Here is a 16569-nt window from a genome sequence, read left to right on the forward strand (position 1 = left end):
CGCACAAGTGAAATTTCCGTTGCAAAAACCTTGGATGTTTTTTTTCAGACGGAATTCTGCTCAAGCTTGGCTTGCATACACACGATCACACAAAAGTTCTCTGAACTTTCCACAATTAAGACCGCGATGACATACAACCCTACGACAAGCCGAGAAAATGAAGTTCAATGCTTCCGAGCATGTGTCAAATTATTTCCGAGCATGTGTAGGAATTTTGCCCGTCGGAATTGGTACAGACGAGGAATTTCCCATCGGAACTTTTTCCAACCGAAAAATAGAGGACCTGCTCTCAAATTTTCTAGCGGAAATTCTGCAAGTCCAATGGAGCGTACACACGGTCGCATTTTCCAACCAAAAGCTCTCATCAGTCTTTTGCTGGCCGAAATTCCGACCGTGGGTACGGGGCATTAGTGTAGCAATATGGTTACATTTAATGCAGGTGCAACGTATTGCTACACTTAAGCCTCGTACACACGATTGGACTTTCTGACGGGAATTGCGTGATGTCAGGCGGTAAATAAAACCATTTGTACGTTCCATCGGACAATTTTTGTCGGACTTTCCGCCAACAAATATTGGCTAGCATGTTTTCAAATTTTCCATGGACAAATGTCTGTTGCTGGTTTTTCTGAGCGTGTGTACACAAGTCCGTCGGACAAAAGTTCAAAGTACGAACACGCATGCTCGGAAGCAAGGACGAGCCGGAAGCAGTCGGTCTTGTAAATGAGCATTCGTAATGGAGAATTAACATTCGTGACGCGGCAAATTATGAAATCAGGAAATGCAGCGCACAATTCTCTTCTTCTATAATGGGATAATAATGAAGCTGCTTTGCTGATGATACTGATGGAGTTATTGTACTGTAATTTTCAAAGGCTTTATCTATCTAGTGATATCAAGAATAATATTATTATGTTTTGTTTGTTTGTTTGTTTTTTGGTGCAAGAACCACAACACCATTATCCCGGAGTTTCTTAGCCCTTGTACACACAGTCGGAGATTCCGACTACCAAATCCGTCGGAGTAATTCCGGAAGAGGTTCCGGAAGTATTGTTGCATACACACGGTCGGAAAAAGTTGTCGGAAAATCCGATTGTACATAACGTGATGACGTTATTTCGTTACGACAGGACTACGTTCAGGCTAGTAGCCAATAGCTTTGGTCTAGGAATTTGATCTGAGCATGCGTGGCACTTTGCCCTTCGGAGTAGGCTACACATGATCGGAGTACGTCCGATAGGAGCATTTTGTCAGAAAATTTTACCGGCAAGTTGGAAAACTTGGTCCGTCGGATATTCCGACGGAAACAGTCCGATGCAGACCACACACAGTCAGAATATCCGACAAAACGGTCCGATAGGACACATTCCGTCGGAATCTCCGACCGTGTGTACAAGGGCTTAGATCAAAGATACAACAATGTTGGTGTCCTTTGTTAATTTTACATTGTATTTTTTTAAATGTAACTGCCGACTCCCCAACTGTAATTTGAAGTAAAACACATCGCCAAGTATTATTCTACACAATGTTTTTTATTGTGCATTAAAAAAAGAAAACAAATACAATTAGACATGATATCCGCCAATACAACTTAACCAAAAGGTGCATTCTATGCATCCAAAAATATAGAAAATATAACAAATCAAATCAGTATTATTCAACCCCAAAAAAATTATTTCAAAGCAATAACTCCAAGGCCAATAATAAATAACACGTTATCTCCTCCGATTCCGCAACATGGCTGGTTGACGAACGGCCGCTCAGAAACAAACTGAAAAGCACAAAATGAAAAGCGCTAAATGAAAAGTGCGAATCAACACTCACCAAACTTCTACTAACACGAAATTAGCAGAAGGAGCCCAAGGGGTGGCGCTAAAGAGCTGAAAAACCATGCAGTACGTCACTGTGGGGGTTATTTCCGAAAGGCAAATACATTTTGCACTGCAAGTGCACTTGGAAGTGCAGTCGTGCTAAATCTGAAATTAAGACCTGAAATGAGGGGAAGCTCTGCTGATTTTATCATCCAATCATGTGCAAGGTAAAATACTGTTTTTTATTTTCCTTGCATGTCCCCCTCGGATCTACAGCGACTTTACTTCCAAGTGCACTTGCAGTGCAAAGTGGATTTTCCTTTAGTAAATAACCCCCCATGCTCGTAATTGTTGGCCAACAATTGTGTGGCCGTGTGTGTGCAAGACAAGTTTGGGGCAAACGCCCTTCGGACAAAATTCCACGGTTTTGTTGGCCAACAATCCGATCGCGTGTACGGGGCTTTATAGGCGCCTCTCTTCTCTTTTATACTCTGGAGCTCCTGCTGGATTTTGCTTCTAATCCCCTTATGGAGGCTTCCATTTGTGGATGGACTTTTTATGGTTACTCAACCATCACATTGCTCTAATATTTTATATGGACTATAAACTGAAGGACTTATGAATAAATGGTTGTGGAACGAATCATCTCAGCTTCCATTATTTCTTATGGAGAAATTCGCTTTGATATACAAGCGCTTTGGATTACAAGCATGTTTCCGGAACGAATTCTGCTGGCAATCCAAGGATTTACTGCACAATGTCTGTAGGGATCAGTATCTTGATCACGATCAGAACTATAGTAGGGTCCCCATAAATGCAGTTTGGTTTCTACCAAAGACATGTAGCGGAATATATTTTTCCCTGAATTTATGAAGAAGTTTGATTTTATTGGTTGTTTTATGTAAAAAAAAAAAGTAGAAAGTAAAGTCTTTTTTTTAATTTTTTTTTTTTTTCATTTATATAATAACCCTTTCATGACTAAGCCTATTTTTGGCATTTGGTGTTTACAAGTTAAAATCCATATTTTTTGCTAGAAAATTACTCGGAACCCCCAAACATTATATATATTTTTTTAGCAGAGAATCTAGAGAATAAAATGGTGATTGTTGCAATATTTTATGTCACATGGTATGTGCGCAGCGGTGTTTTAAACGCAACTTTTTGGGAAAAGAGACACTTTCATGAATTAAAAAAAAAACAAACCAGTAAAATTAGCCCAATTTTTTTGCATAATGTGAAAGATAATGTTACGCCGAGTAAATAGATACCAAACATGTCACACTTTATAATTGCACGCACTCGTAGAATGACGACAAAGTACGGTACCTAAAAATCTCAAAAGGCGACGCTTTAAAAAAAAAATTACGGTTACCAGGTTAGCGTTGCAGAGGAGGTCTAGTGCTAGAATTATTGCTCTCGCTCTGACGATCGCGGCGATACCTCACATGTGTGATTTGAACACCGTTTACATACGCGGGTGCGACTTCCGTATGCGTTTTCTTTGCTTCACGAGCTCGCGGGGGCGGCGGGCGCTTTACATTTTTTTTTTTATTTATTTTAAAATGACTAAATTGTTTTTAAAAAAAAATGTGATCACTTTTATTGCTGTCACAAGGAATGTAAACATCCCTTGTGACAGTAATAGGTGGTAACAGGTACTCTTTATGGAGGGATCGGGGGTCTAAAAGAACCCCCCCGATCCCTCCTCTGCACTTCAATGTATTCAGATCTCTGAAAACGGCGAATCTGAATACTGTATATCTTTTTTAAACCGGCGCCATTGGCAGCCGAGTAAACGGGACATCATGACGTCGCTTCCGTGTTTACTATGAGGAGACTGGAACGAAGCCGATTACGGCTTCGTTCCAGTTCCTCCCCAGCAGCCGGAGGCAGCGGAACGTGAATCGGTGCTCCCGATCGAGCGGCAGCACCGGTAACAGCGGCGGGAGGGGGGGACGTCCCCTCCCGCTCCTCCGGCATAACAGCCGAGCGGTTTTTAGCCTCTTCGGTTGTTATGGCTGGATAGCCAATCGCCAACTGAAAAAAACGGTACCTGCAGGTGCGGGCATCATCCCGGTATACCCCCCGAAAGCCGAGTACGCACATCTGCGTATGCTCGGCGGTAAGGGGATAAACTAAATTTTAATAAGCCCATTTTGGCAGACCCTCACATTCACTGGGTCAGGAATGTGAGAAGGGGGCCCCTCTCAACATCGGGATGGGTTGGTATGCAGCGAGAGGGGATTTTGCCCCCATCTTGCAGGGTACCCCCTCCCAGTGTTGAGGGCATGTGGTCTAGTATGGTTTCGGAGAGGGGTAACATGCTTGATGCCCCTTTCCTGGCTAGCTATGCTGCCTGCCTGGGTAGGGGGTCTGTAATGTATTTTGGGAGGATCCTACACCATACTAGACCCTCACCTTTTATTTCCTTATTTCTTTTTCCTCCAGCCAAAAATACCAGAGCGTTTCTTGTTTTTTTTGGTAATGGCCTCTTCTTGAGCTCGGAGCTCCTCTTCATATCTGGCTTGATTGACTAATCTCTGCCTCTCAATGGATTCCCTTAGTCTGCGCTCCTCGTCCTCCTGAGCTTGTCTTCTCCTCTGTCTCTCTCTTTCCAGCTCTTCTTCCTGTTTTTGTAACTCTTTCTTCCGTATTGCTTGCTCTAAGGCTTTCTTTCTTTCCAAATGTTCCAGTTCCATCTTCTTCTCCCGCTCATGAACATAGCGCACAACAAACTGTTTCCGTTCTTGCATCTCTTTCTCCGGATCCCGGGTCTGATGTTCCACCCGGAATTCGGCATCCTTGATTACTTCCTGTAGGAAACTCAGCACTTCCTCGTGTCTTCCTCTGGTTTCGAGATGGTCTTCTCGAGTGTAATTCTCAAATGAAAAGATCCTTTCAATGCCCATTTCTTTGAAAGTGGACTCAACAGTTACCAGATTCCCAAATGTTCTGTGGGTGAGAATCACAATAGGAAAAACCCCTGGAAAGACAAAGAAAGAGTATAATAGTTAAATGTAGAAGAGTCTCTATTATACACTGTATTACCAAAAGTATTAGGACGCCTGCCTTTACACGCACATGAACTTTAATGACATCCCTGTCTAAGCCCTTGTACACACGGGTCGGACATTCCGACAACCAAATCCGTCGGATTTTGTCCGAAACTGGTGCATACACACGGTCGGACAAAGTTGTCGGAATGTCCGATCGTTCAGAACGTGATGACGTTATTTCGTTACGACGGGACTACGTTCAGGCTAGTAGCCAATAGCTTTGGTCTCGGAATTTGATCTGAGCATGTGTGGCACTTTGTATTCTCTACACTACACGATCGGACCTTGTCATGATTGTCAGAAAGTTTTATAGCCAAGCTGGAAAACTTGGTCCTTTGGAAATTCCGATGGAAACAGTCCGATGGGGCCCACACACGGTCGGATTATCCGACAACACGGTCTGATCTGACATTTTCCGTCGGATATTCCGACCGTGTGTACAAGGGCTTAGTCCCGTAGGGTTCAATATTGAGTTGGCTCCGCCCTTTGCAGCTATAACAGCTTCAACTCTTCTGGGAAGGCCGTCCACAAGGTTTAGGAGATGTGTCTATGGGAATGTTTGACCGTTCTTCCAGAAGAGCATTTGTGACATCAGGCATTGATGTTGACGAGAAGGCCTGGCTCACAGTCTCCACTCTAATTCAACACAATTATTCTTCTATTGAAGTCAAGACTCTGTGCAGGCCAGTCATGTTCCTTCACCCCAAATTTGCTCATCCAGGTCTTTATGGACCTTGCTTTGTGCACTTGTCTAAATCATTTGGTGGAGGGGGGATTATGGTGTGGGGTTGTTTTTCTTGGCCCCTTAGTTCCAGTGAAGGGAACTCTTAAGACGTCAGCATATCAAGACATTTTGGACAATTTCATGCTACCAACTTTTTGGTAACAGTTTTGGGATGACCCCTTCCTGTTCCAATATGAATGTCCACCAGTGCACAAAGTAAGATCTATAGATGCGTTTGGGCTAGAAAAAGAACCTGTAAAGTGCCTGAAAAAGACCCCCCTGCAGCTCCAGTGTGGGAGCCCAAGTGGTTTCACGCTGGATCAGTGTGCTTGCAGGACGTTAGAAAAAGTCCCGCAAGCAGTATCATTGGAGCATTGCATGAGTGGTGTATACACCCCTCCTCCACCGCCCCTGCCCATTGGAATCAATGGGCACTGCTGCTGAAGCGCCTGCAAAGCGGTTGGGCAGCGGCGCTTTTCGTGCACTTTTAACCCCTTATTTGGTCGCTATCAGAGGTTAAATGCGCCTTGCTAGAGCCCGAAAAGCGCCACTATAACAGCGGTAAAGCACCACTAAAATTAGCGGTGCTTTACTGCTAAGGCCCCCTAGCCCCTGTGTGAAAGTAGCCTTAGGCTTTGCAGGTGCTTCGGCGGTGGTGCCCACTGATTCCAATGGCAGGGGCAGTGGAGGAGGGGTTTATACACACTCCTCCACTGCCCAAAAGATGCTGCTTGCTGGACTTTTTCTAATGTCCTGCAAGAGCACCGCCCCAGTGTGAAAGCACTCAGGCTCTCAAACTGGGGCTACAGAGAGGCGTTTTTCAGGCAGTATTTTTAGCCCAAAAGCACCTGAAAACGCCCCAGTGTGAAAGCGGTCTAATTGGAAGATGCACCATGCTGGGCATGCATTCACCACTTCAGCTCCGGAAGGTTTAACCCCCTTAATGACCAGGCCATCAATCATAAGCAGAGATAAAAAGCATGTCATAAAAAATCCAACAGGAAAACAGCATGTAACACGCAATGGCCTGGATAGAGTATGGAACCAACGCGTTTCGTCTGGCTCATTATTAGCTAGTTCAATATTGTACTGTTTAGGTTTAGAAACATACTTTGACTAAAAAAGCAGTTGGCAGACTGTAGCTGTTATAGTGATATACAGTAAAAACTGTATATAAAATATATCAATGGGAAGTTTTATTTACCAGTCAAATCTTTTGCTGTATGAAGCAAAGCCTTCAGATCAGCTTTTTCCTCAGGAAGAATGGTTTTCTTCACACTAAAATAAGATGGGAAAGAGAGAACAGTTATTATTTTTTACATATAATGCTTAAGGCAGGGGCGGCTGGTGGTATTTTTTTGGGGGGGCAATCCGTCAACGGTCACACCCCCCAGCCAGTTGATCTCCTGCACCCCCCAGTCAGTTGGGTCTCCCCCACTCCCCCAGCCGAGCGCTAACCCCATCTATGGCGCGTGCTTCCTCTGGGCGGTGACTTCACACTGCATCCTCCTTCCTTGGCTTCCCCTGCATGACGTCTCTTCCTTCCTCCTCCTAGGCCAACAGGGTTGCTTCTCCTCCCGCTGTAATGCCGTGTGCGAGGTGCGCAACGACGTATATAGGCATGGGGCGTGGCCACCTGGTGATGTCATCTGGTGACCCCGCTCCGTATGATGTCACAGTCCCAGCATGCCCGGGACTGTGACGTCATAAGGGGCTGGGTCACCAGGTGACCATGCCCCATGCCTATATAAGTTGTTGCGTTCCTCACACACGGCATTACAGCGGGAGAGAGCGTTGTGTCAACATCCGAAGAAGAGAACAGGGAAGAAGACGAGGGAATAAACTGGGCCAACACTAGCAAAAGAGCGGCAAAAGAGCAGAAGATAGTGGAGGAGCCGGGAAGAAGAACTGGAGAGCGAGAGAAGAGGCCGGAGAGAGCGGAGGAGTCGGAAGAGACCCTTGAAGTCAGAAGAGACCCCCGGAGTTGCCTAATAAATTACTTTAAAAACCTGTCTAGAGTGTTTTTTTATTGACACTTTTTTCCCCAGGTGAATGGGTAGTGGTACCATGTACCCCATACTCATTCACATAGGGTGGTGGGCCGGGATCTTATTAAAGGGGGCTCCTGGATTCTGATAAGCCCCCCGCCCGCAGACTCTGACAACCAAAGGCCAGGGCTGTCGGGAAGAGGCCCTTGTCCTCATCAACATGGGGACAAGGTGCTTTGGGGTGGGAGTGCCGCAGGGCGCCCCCTTCCCCAAAGCACCCACCCCCCATGTTGAGGGCATGTGGTCTGGTACGGTTCAGGGGGGGTGCTCACTCTTCCCCACCTCTTTCCTGAATGGCCAGGCTGCATGCTCGGATAATGGTCTGGTATGAATTTTGGGGGGACCCCCACGCCGTTTTTTTCAGTGTAAGGGGTTCCCCTTAAAATCCATACCAGACCTAAGGGCCTGGCATGCCCTTGGAGGGGAACCCATGCTAGTTTTTTTATTAGAGAGGTGACATTGTCACTTTCTCGTGCTGGCTGCAATAGGAAATGTTTTTCCTATTGCAGCCAGCACGAGATATTCAGTAGCCTGTCGCCGAGAACCAGTGCTGGAAACACTGGGATCGCGCTGGAAACACATTCTTGCAGGCAGGTACTGTATAATCCACCTGGATGCACAAAATGTGGCACCTATTTTTACTGCCCCTCCATCCACAAGTGTAAACTTATCAGGGCGGGGCTCAGCCCTTCCTTCTCTGAGTTGGCCGCTCAGCCGTCGGCTAATTGCAGCTCCCATCTCTCTCCACAGTTACTCAACTGTTGATGATCCTGCTTGTCAGTCCTGCCTACTAAAGCTGTCCAGTCCAGAGGATCTGTGCCTTCACCTTGGTCAACATCACAAGAGACTATTTCCTGCGTTCCTGTTTAAAAACTGTCTTTTCTGACATCCCTTCTGGCTCCAGATCCTGCTTGCTGTTCAACTACATTGATCTCTGACTTCTGGCCTGGCTGACTATCTATCCCGGTTACTGAACTTTGGCTATGTTTTGACTACGTTTGTTCTTTTTACTTTTATTATTAAACAAGTGTGATTTAACTGCACTTCTGTCTCGGTCTGATTTCATGGTTTCTGACAAAACTAAACCTTACAACATTCATCTACTGATCATGCAGTCCATGAAAGTGGAGCAGATTAATCATGCAAATTAAAATACGTTTATGACATGACCTTCTATTGGCCATATTAATATGGCAAAATATCGCTTTTCCATCTACATATATTTCATGTGCATTTTCCTAACCTGATAGGGTGACTTTAAAGTAGACATGTGCAAAAGGAAAAAATTTGTTTAGTTTTGTTTCGTTTTAATTCGTTAATTCATTAATTTCGTTTAGTTATATTCGTTAACTTCCTTAAATTCGTTTTCGGATTTCATTTAGTTTTCTACCGAATTCGAAAAATCGGCCACATTCGAAAATATTTCAACGAAATTCGAAAATATTTCTACCGGATTCGAAATGATTTCAACATGATTCGACATTATGTCAACCACATTCGAAAATATTTTGTGACCCGACTTTAGGGCCATGTATCTCGGGGTCACTTGGTGCTAGAAACTCCAAATTTGGATATGTTGTAGTGCTAGTACTGGTGTGTTTGCATACCAAATTTGGGATTTCTATCTATAAGTGACCCCGAGATATGTGGCCCCAAAATCGGGTCGCAAAATGTCATTCTCTGCTCTAATAACTAATAACATTTTGCGAACACATGCACACACAATGGTACTAGCACTACAACATATCCAAATTTGGAGTTTCTAGCTCCAAGTGACCCCGAGATACATGGCCCTAAAGTCGGGTCACAAAATAGTTTCGAATGCAGTTGAAATAATGTCGAATCATGTTGAAATAATTTCGAATGCGGTTGAAATAATTTCGAATCTTGTCGAATTCGTTCGAATTCATTCATTATATTTCTTTCGTATTCGTTGTAATTTGTTTTTTTTTTATTCGGACATTCGGATGCATCCGAATGTCCGAAAGATGCAAAATTCGGCCGAATTTCGATTCGTTACGAAACGAATTGCACAAGCCTACTTTAAAGCAGGGATCTCAAACTGGTGGCCCTCCAGCTGTTGCAAAACTACAAGTCCCATGAGGAATTGCAAGGCTAACAGTTATAAGCATGACTCCCACAGGCAAAAGCATGATGGGACTTGCAGTTTTGCAACAGCTGGAGGGCCGCAAGTTTGAGACCCCCTGCTTTAAAGCAACCTTACTTTTTTTTCCAAATTTTTTTTCTAATTTTTTAACCGCTTCCAGACCGCTTACTGTACATATACTACTGGCTGCACAAAATCACATACCTTTTACGTGATTTCGTGCACGCGGTATAAGGGGGCATGTGCATGCGCCAATGGAGCTCCGCTCCCACTGTGATTGGACACAGCTGGAACCAATCAGCTCCTTTAGTTAATCCTAATCAGCTCTGATTAACTCCTTTTTCCCCCTTCTTCCCAAAGCTATTATTTTTTTGCTTTTTAAGAAAACATGATATATATATGTATTCCTTTACAATTCTGGTAATGACAAAGTTATTAAAATTAAAGTGGTTGTAAACCCTTACAACACTTTGACCTACAGGTAAGCCTAGATTAAGGCTTACCTGTAGGTCCAAGAAATATCTCCTAAACCTACACGGTTTAGGAGATATTTGCCGAAAGACAGGCACCGCATGCGCTGTAGACAGAGTGCGCCGCCGTCAACGGTGATATGCCACGCGTGGCGGCTCCCGTGCGCATGCGCGGGAGTGACGTCATCGCGGCTTCGCCGAATGACAGCGGCGGAGCGGCGAGATCCACCGAGAAGATCGATGCGTTGGACTACAGAGGACAGCGGTGACATCGCTGGCTCCTGTGTCAGGTAAGTGGCACATAATGGACTACTGTGCGATGCGATGCATAGTAGTCCATTATGCTTTACCTTTGCAGGGAATGAAAGAGGAAGTCAACCCATCAGGGTTGACTTCCTCTTTAACAGGCTCGTGGCAGAAATGTACACTTGGTCCAAAAGGGTGTTCAGGGGCGAGAGCTAAACTGGTAACAAAAAGCTGCTTAGTACTATCAGCCCTTGTACACACGGTCGGACATTCCGACAACAAAATCCGTCGGATTTTGTCAGACGGATTTAGCCCGAAACTGGTGTTGCATACACACGGTCAGACAAAGTTGCCGGAAAATCCGATCGTTCGGAACGTGATGACGTTCGTTCGTGACGACGGGACTACGTTCAGGCTAGTAGCCAATAGCTTTGGTCTAGGAATTTGATCTGAACATGCGTGGCACTTTGTCCGATCGGATCATGTTGTCGGAAAATTTTATAGCCCAGCTCTAAAACTTTGTCGGTCGGATATTCCGACGGAAACAGTTGATGGAGCCCACACACACGGTTGGATTATCCGACAACGCGGTCCGATCGGACATTTTCCATTGGAATGTCCGACTGTGTGGGCTTAGAAACACAAATTCAGTTTGGCTGTATCGTGCCGTGTCTGTCCTAGAGACAAAGAAAATAAATGGGAACAGTAAATAAGGAAATTATCATTTTAAATCAGGCGCATATAAAAAATATCTTATTGCAAATGTTGTTGTTTTTTTTTTGTTTTTTGTTGTTTTTAATGGGGATATTTCTACAGTGCCTTGCGAAAGTATTCGGCCCCCTTGAACTTTTCAACCTTTTGCCACATTTCAGGCTTCAAACATAAAGATATAAAATTTTTATTTTTGGTGAAGAATCACCAACAAGTGGGACACAATTGTGAAGTGGAACGAAATCTATTGGATTTTTGAAACTTTTTTAACTAATAAAAAAATGAAAAGTGGGGCGTGCAAAATTATTCGGCCCCCTTGCGTTAATACTTTTTAGAGCCACCTTTTGCTGCGATTACAGCTGCAAGTCGCTTGGGGTGTCTCTATCAGTTTTGCACATCGAGAGACTGAAATCCTTGCCCATTCTTCCTTGCAAAACAGCTGGAGCTCAGTGAGGTTGGATGTAGAGCGTTTGTGAACAACAGTTTTCAGCTCTTTCCACAGATTCTCGATTGGATTCAGGTCTGGACTTTGACTTGGCCATTCTAACACCTGGATACGTTTATTTGTGAACCATTCCTTTGTAGATTTTGCTGTATGTTTGGGATCATTGTCTTGTTGGAAGATAAATCTCCATCCCAGTTTCAGGTCTTTTGCAGACTCCAACAGGTTTTCATCCAGAATGGTCCTGTATTTGGCTGCATCCATCTTCCCCTCAATTTTAACCATCTTCCCTGTCCCTGCTGAAGAAAAGCAGGCCCAAACCATGATGCTGCCACCACCATGTGTGACAGTGGGGATGGTGTGTTGAGGGTGATGAGCTGTGTTGCTTTTACGCCAAACATATCGTTTTGCATTGTGGGCAAAAAGTTGGATTTTGGTTTCATGTGACCAGAGCACCTTCTTCCACATGTTTGGTGTGTCTCCCAGGTGGCTTGTGGCAAACTTTAGACGAGACTTTTTATGGATATCTTTGAGAAATGGCTTTCTTCTTGTCACTCTTCCATAAAGGCCAGATTTGTGCAGTGTACGACTGATTGTTGTCCTATGGACAGACTCTCCCACCTCAGCTGTAGTTCTCTGCAGTTCATCCAGAGTGATCATGGGCCTCTTGGCTGCATCTCTGATCAGTCTTCTCCTTGTCTGAGCTGAAAGTTTAGAGGGACGGCCAGGTCTTGGTAGATTTGCAGTGGTCTGATACTCCTTCCATTTCAAAATGATCGCTTGCACAGTGCTCCTTGGGATGTTTAAAGCTTGGGAAATCTTTTTGTATCCAAATCCGGCTTTAAACTTCTCCACAACAGTATTACGGACCTGCCTGGTGTGTTCCTTGGTCTTCATGATGCTCTCTGTGCTTTCAACAGAACCCTGAGACTATCACAGAGCAGGTGCATTTATACAGAGACTTGATTAGACACAAGTGGATTCTATTTATCACCATCAGTCATTTAGGACAACATTGGATCATTCAGAGATCCTCGCTGAACTTCTGGAGTGAGTTTGCTGCACTGAAAGTAAAGGGGCCGAATAATTTTGCACGCACCACTTTTCAGTTTTTTATTTGCTAAAAAAGTTTAAAATATCCAATAGATTTCGTTCCACTTCACAATTGTGTCCCACTTGTTGGTGATTCTTCACAAAAAATTAAAATTTTATATCTTTATGTTTGAAGCCTGAAATGTGGCAAAAGGTTGAAAAGTTCAAGGGGGCCGAATACTTTCGCAAGGCACTGTATGTAAATAATCTGGAACTCTCCCAGAATTCAGGGGATCTTCCAAACCTGGCCCTGTCCCCAATTTCCAAGAAACTCCAAGAAAGCGATTGTCCCAGAATGTATTTTTTTTTTTTTTTACAGCCATACAGTATCTTTTTGAGCCTCTCCTGAAGCGAACTCCTGGCCATAAAAAACCTTTGTGATCCTTACCTGTGCACCAAGACCGGTATAATAAAATCGGAGGTTTTTACTATTTTCTCGGATTTTACGATCCTGTCTACAAGACCAAATCCTCGACTCCATTCCACTTGTTTTCCCAGGGGAAGCAAATTACCTGAAAAAAATAAAATAAAAATAAATCTGATTGAATTTTAACAGTGAGATATAAAGGTCTCTGAGCTTGGCCATCGTTCCAATTGACCTTCATCAATTCAGTGATGAAACCTTTTCCTGAATGTAATGAGCGCATGCATGGACCATGACTGTCCCCAGCACATTTCCTCGTGATGACGCTCTATTTCCATACCTGTATCCTCTGACTTCAGTGGAACAGGTGAGTATGGATTTTTTCATTGAATCAAATATTTATTTATTTTTTCCTTCAGTTGTAAGTAGATGACTCAGGACACCGGTTCTCTTATGTTGGACCACTTGTCTTTGATTGGTTGTTCTATTTCCTCAATATACGAGGGGTGTCTAAAAAGTTGGGTGAATGGCCTGATATCTCAATGGCAACATGGGTCAGGTCCACGCACATGCATCCAGTGACACGTTGAGAAGCCCCACCTAGTGTGGAGTACACGTGACTATCAGGGTATACACGCTGTGACCAGCCAAACACAGCCAGTGTTAGCCCTTGTACACACGATCGGAGATTCCGATGGAATGTGTCCGATCGGAGCGTGTTGTCGGATATTCCGACTGTGTGTGGTCTACATCGGACTGTTTCCGTCGGAATATCTGTCGGACCAAATTTTCCAACTTGCCGGAAATATTTTCCGACAAAATGCTCCGATCGGACATACTCCGATCATGTGTAGAGAATTCCGATCGGACAAAGTGCCACGCATGCTCAGATCAAATTCCTACATCAAAGCTATTGGCTACTAGCCTGAACGTAGTCCCATCGTAACGAAATAACGCCACCACGTTCTGAAAGATCTGATTTTCCGACAAATTCGTCCGATTGTGTGTATGCAACAGTTTTGGACAAAATCCGTCGGACAAAATTGGAAGGACAAAATCCGACGGATTTGGTTGTCGGAATCTCCGACCGTGTGTACAAGGGCTTAGGCTGCTGACAGATACTAAGCTAAGCAGGGCAATAACTTCTCCGCAGGATGTGGACACCTTGCAAAAAGATCTGAACAAATGAATGGGGGGGAGGGGCAACTACATGGCAAATGAGGTTCAATGTAGAAAAATGTAAAATAATGCATATGGGTGGCAAAAATCTGAATGCAATCTATAGACTAGGGGGAGAACCTCTGGGGGAATCTAGGATGGAGAAGGACCTGGGGGTCCTAGTAGATGATGGGCTCAGCAATGCCAAGCTGCTGCTAACAAAGCAAGCAGAATATTGGCATTAAAAAGGAGATCAACTCCAGAGATAAAACGATAATTCTCCCCTCTACAAGACTCTGGTCCGGCTGCACCTGGAGTATACTGTCCAGTTCTGGGCACCAGTCCTCAGGAAGGATGTGCTGGAAATGGAGCGACTACAAAGAAGGGAAACAAAGCTAATAAAGGATCTGGAGGATATTAGTTATGAGGAAAGGTTGTGAGCGCTGAACTTATTCTCTCTGGAGAAGAGACGCCTGAGAGGGGATATGATAGACCAGACTTAAAAAATAAAAAACAGGCCAGACTTAAAAAAAAAAAAACAGGTCAGACTTAGAAAGAAAAAAACAGACCAGACAGAAAAAACAGGCCAGACTTAAAGAAAAAAAAAAAACAGGCCAGACTTAAAAATAGGCCAGACTTAAAAATAGGCCAGACTTAAAAAAAAACAAAAAAGGCCAGCTATAAGTGACCCCGAGATATGTGGCCCCAAAATCGGGTCACAAAATGTCATTCTCTGCTCTAATAACTAATAACATTTTGCGACCCGATTTTGGGGCCACATATCTCGGGGTCATTTATAGCTAGAAATCCCAAATTTGGTATGCAAACACAATAGTACTAGCACTACAACATATCCAATGAATGGAGTTTCTAGCACGAAGTGACCCCAAGATACATGGCCCTAAATTCGGGTCACAAAATATTTTTGAATGTGGTTGAAATAAGGTCGAATCATGTTGAAATAATTTTGAATCATGTTGAAATCATTTAGCTGATTGGACTATAAGATTTACTTTGACCTGACCTTTTGTTTCATTAGATCTTTAAAGAATTACCGAATCATGTCAAATTCATTCAAATTCATTCGTTATATTTCTTTCATATTCATTGTAATTTGTTATTTTTTTATTCGGACATTCGGATGCAAAATTCGGCCGAATTTCGATTCGTTACGAAACGAATTGCACAAGCCTAGCTTCTATATGTACAATAAAAAAGAAAAAGAGATTTAATCTCTGTATAGGGAATTGCTTCTTCACAGTTCTAGTAACCCGATAATTCTTAAAAAGAAGTGTTTCTAAATGTACAAAATAAAAATATATAGCCCAATATTAATAGCAATAATAAAAAAATGCAGCAGACTTCTGATCCGGGTCGTATCTGATTGCCTTCAGGGATTACAAATGATTTTTTTTCCCTTTGTGAAGTAAATTATTATTAGATTAGATTATGCATTGACTTTTTTTTTCCTACCTCTGAATCAAGTGCAAGTTTATGGCTCTGATGATTCAAGTTTTTTCTTTCTTTTTTTTTTTTTCTTTTGGTTGAACCTAATAAACAATTGTCCATATGTCCTCCTGACAATCTATGTAGTTTTGTAACCTCCCTCTATATTCTTTTAGTACCTCGTTCCTCAGTGTTGTTAGGGTTTGCGGCGCCCAATAAAGCGGCGGGGGAGGGGGGTTATTCTCACACTCACCAAGCTGGGCGAAGATCTCTCCGGTCTCATATGCGTTCATTGTCCCCAAACCTCGATTGTCCACCAACACAATGTTACTTGTGAGTCGGTGTGGGATTCGCTCCGTTGTATGGCCTCCGTGGTGTCCTCCAAGTTCTTCGTCCGCCTTTGCCCAGTTCTGGTATTCACCATCTTGCCAGACGTATATACAGGTGTTAATGAATGAGGACTTTCCATGGCCCAGCAGCCCAAACAGCTGGATGAGGATCCGGCTGAAGCCCTGGTTGCCCCCTTTACATCTATCAAAGCTAAAACTATCAATGGCGGCTCTAAGCTTGTCCATATCCATGGTTGGCTCTTCCCGTTCCGTCTTCCTTCTGGCTGCAGAGAGTGAAGGTTCCACCAACTTTTACGACAACATTAAAGAGCTTCCTGCTGGTTTAGGGCTGACGGTGTAATGTAAAAAAATCTCTTAAAATTGAAGGTGTAATGATTTCTCAGATTGTGAAGAGCTCTTTGTTCCCGTCACAGCCCTTCTTTCTGAGAAAACACAATGAACTTATCTTCTTCCTTGTTTTTGTTTCATTTTATATATTTTTTAATTTGTTTAACAAGTCAGTTTAATTATATTTAAAGTGGTTCTAAAGGTAAAAGGTATTCTA

The 16569-nt window shown here is 43.5% G+C and overlaps 1 protein-coding gene across 2 annotated transcripts; it reads right to left on the reverse strand.

The window, feature by feature from the left end:
• Positions 1 to 1572: 1572 nt before the first annotated feature.
• LOC144000373 (uncharacterized) lies at positions 1573 to 16349 on the reverse strand. Of its 2 annotated transcripts, XM_077494174.1 has the most exons (5): positions 15929 to 16349; positions 13096 to 13219; positions 6796 to 6869; positions 4230 to 4794; positions 1573 to 1771 (listed from the first exon to the last, which is right to left on the reverse strand). In XM_077494174.1, exons 1-4 carry the CDS (start codon positions 16254 to 16256, stop codon positions 4241 to 4243), a joined length of 1080 nt encoding a protein of 359 aa, XP_077350300.1. In that variant the 5' UTR covers positions 16257 to 16349; the 3' UTR covers positions 1573 to 1771; positions 4230 to 4240. The 2 variants fall into 2 exon arrangements, with proteins under 2 accessions (XP_077350300.1, XP_077350299.1); XM_077494173.1 differs by having other exon boundaries at positions 1573 to 4794; positions 15929 to 16348.
• Positions 16350 to 16569: the final 220 nt, after the last annotated feature.

The sequence above is a fragment of the Lithobates pipiens genome, unplaced genomic scaffold (genome assembly GCF_037356315.1).
Source record: "Lithobates pipiens isolate NorthernLeopardFrog02 unplaced genomic scaffold, aLitPip1_a1.2 Scaffold_22, whole genome shotgun sequence".
Taxonomy (NCBI): domain Eukaryota; kingdom Metazoa; phylum Chordata; class Amphibia; order Anura; family Ranidae; genus Lithobates; species Lithobates pipiens.

Bases quoted from the DNA above. Each gene is read 5' to 3' on its own strand.
- LOC144000373 (XM_077494174.1), bottom strand. From the start codon at position 16,256: ATGGATATGGACAAGCTTAGAGCCGCCATTGATAGTTTTAGCTTTGAT. The intron at 6,870-13,095 runs GTAAGGATCACA...ATCTTATTTTAG, and splicing joins ATACCGGTCTTGGTGCACAG to TGTGAAGAAAACCATTCTTC. The intron at 4,795-6,795 runs GTAAATAAAACT...TTGTCTTTCCAG, and splicing joins TACAGCAAAAGATTTGACTG to GGGTTTTTCCTATTGTGATT.